The following is a 10,166-nucleotide window of genomic DNA, read 5'->3' as shown; positions in this document are numbered from 1 at the left end:
GCTATCCAACCTAAAGAATATTTTCATTAGACCTAGCTTGAAGGGAGGGAGTGTTGAGGAGTAACTGATATAGGGTAGTAGTTAGAGTTAGTTTGTTATTTAATGGAATCATAGTTGGCTAACTAGGGTACATAATAGTAACTACGGTTGAGTTAGATATTAGTTAGTATAAATAGTTGTTAGTCGGTTAGTTGTGTACAATTGAGTATCATTTTACTTAATGGAATAGTGAAGTTTCATTCCCAGCTTCTTCTTCGACTCACACGCAATCTCTCCATTCAACTGACATTGCTTGAATTCATCAAATTGACAGAAGTGTACCTATTCGACGCTGACATGGCACAAAACCTGAGTCTCACTTCTAGCGTGTGAACATATAAAAAACGAGTTGACATGGAATTTTTTCCTTATTCAAATGTTTTCTAACTCTTTTCTCATATCTCTAATTCTCTAAACAAAACAATCTCATGACCGGGGGGAATGAGACCAGTCATAAGTTATGTTGGAGGTTGACTTTCCCGTGACGTTTATTTTTTTTTTTAAATCTGGTTGTCCCTAAATTCAAAAACACTTGGATATACCATATATGTTTTTGGCAAAATACACAGTTTACCCATCAACCTTGCAGCGAAATCCCTATTACACACCTCTCTTTCACAGGAAACCTTTTACACACTCAACCTTCCAAAAGTGTGTCTAAGACACACTACTTTTGACCAAATAGCACTTGCGTGTTTACACACAAAAAAGCGCGTGAAACCCATAAAAAATCCTATATTTTTCTCCCCTCCCACAAGAACCCCTCCCCTCCCTCTGGTCTTCTTCCTCACCACCCTTTCCCTCATTTTCTTCCACCAAAAAGAATTTTTGAAAGAATATATCAAATTTAGATCTAAAATTAAGCGGATTTTGTTGGTTTATTGTCTAAATATTGTGAAAATTATTTATTTGTGATAGATTTAAAAGCCTTAACATTAGTATTGAAGATTTGGTGAAAAAAAATCTAGAATCCACTATTGTTGGGGTATCGAAAAAAAAACTTGGAAATTCAATTGGGTCTTGTTGATTATTGGGTTTATTGAACTCAATTTGTTGCTCGATTATTTTTGGCTAGTTGTTTAGATAGTGTAGTTGAATTTTGGTATTGTTGGAAACTTTCTCACAAACAACCATGGTGGTAGCAACAATGGTGCTTAAGATAGAAAATGGAAAGATGAAACAGATGGATTTTAATTTTAATTTCTAATATATTTTTTCTTTTTTAAAGTCAATGACACGTGTCGCGACCCTATTAGGGCGTGAATTTCACGTTATCTGAAAAATTGGTCAAGCACAAAAGTGGTTTGTCTTAGACACACTTTTGAAAAGTTGAGTGTGTAAAAGGTTTCCCGTAAAAGATAGATGTGTAACAGGGATTTCGCTGCAAGTTTGATGGGTAAACTATGTATTTTTGCCTATGTTTTTCTACCATTAGTTTGATATACCATAAATATTTCACGTTACGAAGATATATGCACATCTAGAGTTGTATATTAAATGGCATTCTTAATCATTTTCTTTTTTGTTTCTTTACAATTGAGGATTTAAATTACAATACATACATTGAAATCAAATATTTTTATAAAGGCCATACATTATTGAGAAATAAGAAAGATCAGGGGGTTCAAGGACAGTGGGATGTTCATAGGCACACAAATTCTTGTAGGAATTTAATTGACTTTTAAGGTTAAAAAGGACATTCAATTTTTAATGGGTATTTTGGTCTTTCGATCTTTGACTTGGGACTTCATGCTTATACCACGGTATATATATATATATGATGATACAACTACAATTTATTAGCATGTACAACCTATTGGATTTTCACCATATTTTGCCTATGATTACGTAGCTAAATTTTGAAAGTAAACTGAAGAGATATTCAAATCCATGTCTTTACACAACGTAAAGAATTTTTACACTATTTTAGTTAAAAGCTAATGGTAAATTAACGCCCAGTAGGTATGAATTAATAACTCGAAAAACAGATAATTAACAAGCTATAAGCGGCTAACAACACTGATAAATGTAAAATTTATTTACATCGTATATATAACTTAAATCCATATTCATGAGTTCCATTCCATACTCATATTGACTCTTGAGAATGTGACCAGTATTCATTAACAAGCTGCCTAAATAATGAACTTTCCTTATTCACAAGATTCATTGGTTCATCATATTCTACCAGCTTCCCTGTAAAAAAAAAAAATGTAATTAAACATTTCAATATTTTTGTAAATTCACATGAAACAATATATAACATTCTTTAATGAATAGTGTGTTAGATGCGACGGAAGTCATTTTTCATTTAAAAAAAAGATATTTTCCAATATTAGGTTGGTGAGTGCGAGATATTTCCCAAAAAAGATATAAAAATTTAAAAAATTGTAATAATATTAGCAAATTAGAGATTTGATGAAATTTTTGAGTAATAAAGACTGACAATAAAAAAAGGTAGCCCGGTGCACTAAACTCCGGTTATGCGCGAGGTTCGGGGAAGGGCCAGACCACAAGGGTGTATTATATACAACACGAAGTTAAGAGTTGAGACAGTTTTGACAGAAAATGCTTCTGCCCAAAAGTGAGAGAAGTTAACCAAACACTACAAAATGACTTGCTCGTGAAAATAATTTTTTCGAAAATGACTTTCGTCGTACCAAGCACACCCGAAATTTGGAATTATTTTCTTGAACCTTACCATCACTTATAGCAAGAATCATAGTGCAGTCCATAACAGTTGGGATTCTATGAGCCACTGTTATGACTGTGCAGTCCTCAAATTCTGTCCTTATTGTTTTCTGTATTATGGAATCTGTTGCATTATCAATTGATGCAGTGGCTTCGTCAAGCACTAGTATTTTCCTTCGTTTCAACAATGCTCTTCCTAGACAGAACAATTGTCTTTGTCCCATGCTCCAATTTGATCCATCTTGTGCCACTGTATATATTACTGATCGTTAGTATAATCTTCGTTTCATGGACGATTCAATACATTATCAGGTTATGTTGTTTCACTTACCTGGGGAGTCTAGCCTTCCTTCTTTCTGTTGAACAACGTCTCGAAGTTGACATTTTCCCAAAACCTTGTACCAATGACAAAGGAAATGAACGTTGAAACTGATATTATAAATAAGCAGTTACATGTTTGGATAGAAGCGTTGAATCTGATATATAGTAAAAGGGCGATAGTTATCAAAATATGTTACCTCCCATATTTCCTGATCAGTATGCTGTGATAAAGGATCAAGATTGTATCTAACAGTCCCGCTAAAAAGTGTTGGATCTTGTGGAATGATCGATATAGAAGATCGAAGGTCATGAATCCCGATTGTTGAGATATTTAGGCCATCTATTATGATCATTCCTTCCGTTGGCTCTACCAAGCGAAACAAGGCACTTATAAGAGTTGTTTTGCCACTACCTGTCCTGCCTACAATTCCAACTTTATATCCACCTTCGATTATGCAGCTAACGCCTTGTAGAACTAGTGGCGCGTTGGGTTGATATCTGACCTGAAATATACATACTGTAAGCTTTATATTACTTATGAGAAGAAAGGAAGATGAATAACTAAGGCATTAGGATACTAACCTTTAAATCAACAATCTCCACTTTACCAGTGGAAGGCCAACCGGGAGCAGGTCTATTGCCTTCTATTATTTCAGGGCGTTCGCTAGGAATATGCATGTATTGCTCTAATCTTTCTATGGAAATGATGGAATTTTCTAGCATGCATTGGTTTTGGACTGAAGAAACTAGGAATACGTTTAACGAAAGAGCATACGATAGAGCCATGCCAATATATCCTGAAAATAAATAGCCAAAATCTTAGTATATGGACTGAACTTCATTTTGTTCTAGTTTTGTTGATTGTTAAGGTAACAAAATAAAATAAACTCATTACCTGAGTCAGAAGCTTCGAAGGGACGCAAGACCATGGCTAAGGCTGAGGACGAGAGAACTATGGCGCAGAGTATTTCAAGACGTTGGATCAACCACTCGGTTGCTGAAAAGCTATGGAAAAAGGCAATGGCATTTCTATCGACAAGGTGCAAATATTCTGTGCAAAAACGATCCTCCTCCTCGAAAGCTCTGATGGTCATTGCTCCCGCTATCGCTTCAGCAAGATGGCTAGCAACAGATGACTTAGCTGTGCCATCAATTCTCATGAGTTCCTTTGCTGAAGCAAAATAGAATCTCTGTGCAGAACAATAAAACAGTGGACTACAATATTAAGTAGGCAGTCAATAGAGTTTTTCGCCGTCTGCAGCTTAATTGTAAGGACTAGTAATGAATCATGAGTAGTTAATAGACTCACCTGTAAAATCACTGTCATATAAATAGTTGGTATAATGACAATCAAGATTGGCCAAGTAAGAGCAGCCAATATTCCTAAGCTGAAGTATGTGGTCAAGGTTGAGGCCAAGGCTTGACTGAATCGAAATGACATGTCAAGATCCAAAACACTGAGGTCTGAAGACAACTGCAAAAGAAGACTATGTTAGTACCATAAAAACTTTCCAGCATTGTTGTTAGGCTTGCTTAGATCGTAGTTTCTTACCCGACTAAGTATTCTTCCAAGTGGGGTTGAGTCGTTGAATGACATTGGTGCTCGGAATATTGAGGTTATTAACTTAGTAAAAATAGATTTTGAAGACTTGAGGCCTAAATCAATCACTGCATACGACCTAAGGAACAAAGTTAGCGACATACCAAATCCTATGGATGTGTATATTAGGATGAGATTAAATTTGCTGATATTTGAACTCTGTAAATCAGCAGCTAACAATAGATTTTGTCCAAGCTGCCCAACCATATATAGGAGGTGTGATAATATAGCCAAAAGAAGGTAGAAAAATCCATTGCTTTGGCCAACATATTGTTTATAAGGCTTAAGACCAGTGTATCCTGTTTCTCTTTCTTCTTGTTTGATCAACTGCTCACCGACAGCTGCTATTAGCTTCTCTTCTGCACACAATTGATGTATATTTTCTTTGGAGCTTTTGGTTGTTTCTTTGAGAGAACACCCTCCATTACTCTCACCTTTTGTTGCGTCGCCATGTGCATTAATGAGGTTTTGAAACTCTTCACAAAAAAGAAGCAACTGATCAAAGGAAGCTGACTGTATGATCTTCCCTTCAGACATTAGCTATTAACAAAATAAAGCTCTCTTAGATCCACAACTTACGCACAAACTGTTCGAAAAAGTCAGGCAAACAAACTCATAGAAATAAATGTGAGGTTATACATAGTAAACGAGATCAAGCTTGTAATTATGAGATAATATGCAGAATAAGATTACTAACCAATATTGAATCAAATGTCGGAAGGAAGTCTACTTGATGAGTAACAAGCAAGACTGTCTTTCCAGAAAGAGCTCCCATGACATATTCCTGATCGTATTCCAAGTTAGCAGTTTCGCGAAATACTTTTCAGTTTTTAGTTCAGAGAGATAAGGGTTCTTACATTAAACAGACAGGTTGAGGTATGTGCATCAACTGCACTGAATGGATCGTCCAAGAGATATATGTCTGCATCTTGATACAGTGCACGTGCCAGCTGAACTCGCTGCTTCTGTCCGCCACTAAGGTTAACACCTCTTTCTCCAATAATCGTTTCGTCACCAAAAGGAAACATTTCAAGGTCCTTGACAAGAGAACACCTTTCAAGTACTTCTTGATACTTGAGTTGATCAATGTTGGAACCAAAAAGAATGTTATCCCTTATTGTTCCTGTCTGAATCCATGCATTCTGAGAAACGTATGCCACTGTTCCATGAACTTGAACCTGAAAGTGGAGAAGCGAATGAAGCAGGTTTAACACTGAACTACTCTTCTCTGCTGAGATCCAAATATTACAGAACAATTTGACAGTTAAAAAAGAATGACAAGCCAATGTAAAGCTTACCAGGCCATCAACGGAAGGAACTTCTCCGAGAATTGCAGCTAAAAGTGTTGATTTACCAGAACCAACCTCTCCACATATTGCTAACTTTTGCCCTGGTTTAACATGAAGGTTTACACTTTTCACTGTAGGATTAGGCGAATTCGCATCCCATGATATCCCATTGGAGTTGATAATTATGGAATGCTCAAGTTCCTTTTCCTTGTACTTCTTCTTGATAGGTCTGTTTTGCAACTCAGAAGCCTCGAGAAATTCCTCAATTCGAGTGAAGGAAACTTTTGCTTCTATGAATACTCCAAGAATATCGGGGACTGACCTAATAGGTTCCTGAACAATGCGTAAAGTGGCAAGGAATGTGAAGACATTAGTGGTATTCAGAGGGACTTTGAGTAAGTAACAAGACCAGAAAGTAACTGCAGATACTATGATTGGCGTTGACCAAAACAAAACCAGGTAATATCCTTTCTGCATCTGCACTGCTGATAACCATTTGTATTCTTCTTCTCTTAGCTTTTCAATAGCATTCTTAAAATGTTTCTCCCACGCGTACAACTTCAACACTTTCATACTAGTAAGTGCTTCTGTTATGGCCCTCAGCATTTTATCTTGCGCAACCATAAGCCCGGTCAAGTACTTGTGCTGTGATTTGGCCACTGGAGAATTTCCTAGCACACTTACTACCACTAATAATAGAGTCGGTATGGTAGCCAGTCCCACAGCATAATACATTATGACTAATGCAATGCATATCTGAACACCCGTTGTCCATATTTGGTGAAACCAATACGGAAATTCACCAATCTTATAGGTATCAACCGTGGCATAGTTTATTATCTCGCCAGGTGAATGAGTACTCTTAGCAGTGTTTGAAAGCCGGAGTTGCTTATCATAGATAGCTGCAGTAAGCAACGATTTAATTTGAAGTCCGATTAATCTAGTCCTGAAAAACCATTGCCTCTCTGCTAATGATTCTATGCATTTGGCGATAAGGATTCCCCCAGCTAGCACATAACCTTTGTATCTGAAAGCTCCCTTTCCTTTGGCAACTTCAATGAAGGCATAAAGAAATAACGGTCCTATTGATACCGTCACTGTCTTAATCAGAGCGAAGAATCCAGATACCACTATGGCTTTCCATTGACAGAAGACTATCGTTGAAAATACAGAAGGCCGAGTATATGGATTTTTTTGCTTTCTTTTATTTATTTGATCCTTAAACGAAGAGTACAATGTCCCAGCTTGATCCTCTTGCCTCAATTCTGGAATGTCCTCATCGATAAGAGTTTTCTCCTTGCCCTTCTTCAATAAATCATTTAACCAGCTAAATGATACTGTGCTAAAAACTCCAGCTTTGGCAAATGGAGTTGTATTCTCCTTTGGTTCAACTTTACTACAGGCATCGGTTTCTTCTCCCAACAGAGGTTCACAAGTGCATAAATTCTTTTGGTCTTTGGATGCCGAAACGATCATCAGAATCACCCCCGGAAGTGGTAACAAGTCCAAGACTGATTTTGTGTACACTACCTTTTCGACAATTACTTGCCACATGGATGAAATGCAAAGAAATCCTGCTAGTAAGCTTGCAAGAAAAAGACACAACTTTCCCAGTGAAGAAGTATGTTGTTTCTTGATAGAAAATAAACTTAGCAGCAACCATGCGAGCCCTTGTGACAGCGGAACCAGCCATTGAAGGAGAGGTAGAATAGTTTGATCCGTGATGATTTTCCGTGAAACTTTCCACGTCCCAAAACACAAGTATGCTAAAGCTAAACAGCCGTTAAAAATGTAGGAACAACTCGACAAGATAGACTTCTCTTGGAACTTAGAGGATAACATACTCTTTGTTGATGCGAACTTTGTATAATAGAGGAAAACAAGAATCAACAGAAGAAAGATATCCGCAGAAATGACGAGTATGTGATTGGTGCATGAGGATGGATCAAGGAAAGTTGTAAAAGCTGAAGTACAACTCTCTCCAGCTTTCTGAGAACACTCATACTTCCCACAGAAAACCAGCCAGAGAACCATGGTTATCCCTGACAAAACTTAAAAAATAAAAACTAAGTAACAAGCACATTGTTGGGGTGGGGGGTAGGGGGTGGGGGGAGTTTTATCAGATTCTTGATGTTGTATCCGCTAATGTGTAACAATCATGAAGAGTAGCAGAAGAAGAAAGATAACAGGAGAGGTTCATCCGATTTTCGTAACAACAGCAACTAGTAGTAGTACTACTACTAAGCCCTCAATCCCAAGAAAGTAGGGTCGGCTATATGAATCCTCACTAACCATGTCAGTTCGTTTGAGCTCATTTCACTCTAGGATTATACAAATTTCATGTTCATCGGATGTTTACGATTAAGAAAATTTCCCGGAGACTAGTTCATTATTAAGAAACATAATTTTTAAAAAGAATCACTTTTTAATTGCAAGATGGCAACAGCTGAAAATGCTAATCATTGTTCTTTCAAAGCTGCTGTTACCTTCAGAAGATAGAGAGCATTTTCCTGAATCAATTAAATGTACAGAGGAAGCATTTTAAATGTACAAGGCATTTAAAATCCAATAAAATGTTAAGATAAGGAGCATTTACCTTAATCAATTATAGTCCTACTTTCAGATAAAAACATAAAGAGAAAGCAGCCTACAAACAATCATCGCCAAACTTGTAGCAGCACTTTTGCTTAACAGTCACGCTAAACAGTTAAATTTCACTAACCTTCACATTTATAAAAGGGGAGCCTGGCGTAAATGGTGAAGTTGCTGCCATGTGACCAGGAAGTCACAGGTTCGAGCCGTGGAAAGAGCTTTGTTACACCCTAGACGAATCCCACATCGATAAAACATAGGAGAAATGCTGGGTAAATAAGTGGAAAGGCCTTAGACTCTAGTGACGCGTTTTAAAGTCGTGCGGGCCTAGGCCCAAAGCGGACAATGTCACTAGTGCGTCTTGAACATTGGTGGGGCAAACCTTAGCGAGGACGCCGAGTCCCTAAGAGGGTGTATGTGACACCCTAGGCGAATCCCAAATGGACAAAACACGAGAGAGATGTTGGGTATATAAGTGGACAGGCCTTAGACTCTAGTGATGCATTTTAAACCCGTGAAGGCCTAGGCCCAGAGCGGACAATATCACTAGCGGGCTAGGCTGTTACAAGCCTTTTGCAAAAATGCAAGACTGCGAACAATAGACCCTTGTGGTCCAGTCCTTTCCCGGAACCCCGCGCATAGCGGGAGCTTAATGCACGGACTGCCCTTTTTACCAAAAGCACAATCTCTATTTCCTTTTCTCTTATTTCTTTTATTTTTCTATACTCGAAACCTGACTCAGAAACAACAGTGACATTTTAGCCTTTTCTCCACTTTTCTACAGCTGCCACTTGAAATGACAGCAATCCAAAAAAAGAATCTTCATTTTTTGCATTTCCCACCAAAAGAACAGAAGATTGATCAATGAAATTTTATAGAACTAACATGAACTGAAAAAAGAGCAAATTAAAACATTTCAGCAGAAGTAGCTGAATTAAGGAGCAAATTCAGATTTTCAAATAAAAGCAGAAGTTGGAACTTACCTTCTTTGTTTTGTTATTTTCAGCTCCAGAACACAGTCATCTGAAAAATCTTAGCTCTTCACAATTTCGACCAATTTTCCACCAGAGTATAGCATCTTGTGTGCTCACTCTATAATAGCTCCAACGTTTAAAATTATATATAACTGAATAAATAAATTTCCATGCATCTTATTATATGCAAATATGGACTTCTGACGTGAGATTTGCACATGGACACAAACAAAAAAACAAAAACAAAAAAAAAAGTAACCAACTACAACCACAGAAGCAATAAATGATATGCTGGTTTTAAGATCAATTTTGAGACAATACCATGTTCGTATAAAATCTCTCTCTATATATATATATATATATATTTGTACCATTGTGAAAAGTTGAGTATATTTACTGGAAACTGGTACAATATGGCAAAAAGTGTTCACTTGGGAAGTTTCGTTACTATCATTGTTACTTTTTTCCGACAAATATTAACCACTACAACTTTATATCATTTTATTACTTTCTACTCTTGGATGACATAAATTTGTCTTTTTCTATAAGGGCAAAAATAAAATTTAGAAGCCTAAAAAAAGAGAGTGAGAGAAGTGAAAATCTTTGTTTGCTTTAAGTAAATAAATTCTCCTAAAAGTAATGGTGGTTTTATGGTTTATT

At 36.9% G+C, this 10,166-nt stretch overlaps 1 protein-coding gene across 3 annotated transcripts; it reads right to left on the bottom strand.

The window, feature by feature from the left end:
* Positions 1-2,044: 2,044 nt before the first annotated feature.
* On the bottom strand, positions 2,045-10,138 carry LOC107810886 (ABC transporter C family member 10). 3 transcript variants are annotated; one of them, XR_001653769.2, is made up of 12 exons: positions 9,516-10,138; positions 5,950-7,982; positions 5,509-5,829; positions 5,349-5,435; positions 4,604-5,191; positions 4,361-4,525; positions 3,947-4,241; positions 3,634-3,848; positions 3,249-3,554; positions 3,062-3,159; positions 2,741-2,980; positions 2,045-2,235 (listed from the first exon to the last, which is right to left on the bottom strand). XR_001653769.2 is itself a non-coding variant. In XM_016635712.2 (12 exons), the coding sequence occupies exons 2-12, from the start codon at positions 7,972-7,974 to the stop codon at positions 2,129-2,131; spliced, it is 4,413 nt and encodes a 1,470-aa protein (XP_016491198.1). In that variant the 5' UTR covers positions 7,975-7,982; positions 9,516-10,138; the 3' UTR covers positions 2,045-2,128. The 3 variants fall into 3 exon arrangements, 2 of the variants coding, with proteins under 2 accessions (XP_016491198.1, XP_016491199.1); XM_016635712.2 differs by having other exon boundaries at positions 3,062-3,125; XM_016635713.2 differs by having other exon boundaries at positions 3,062-3,125; positions 5,950-7,991; positions 9,516-9,839.
* Positions 10,139-10,166: the final 28 nt, after the last annotated feature.

The sequence above is a fragment of the Nicotiana tabacum genome, chromosome 1 (assembly GCF_000715075.1).
Source record: "Nicotiana tabacum cultivar K326 chromosome 1, ASM71507v2, whole genome shotgun sequence".
Lineage (NCBI taxonomy): Eukaryota > Viridiplantae > Streptophyta > Magnoliopsida > Solanales > Solanaceae > Nicotiana > Nicotiana tabacum.
The sequence above is the reverse complement of the archived record's forward strand: the minus strand, read 5'-3'. Positions and strand labels throughout refer to the sequence as shown.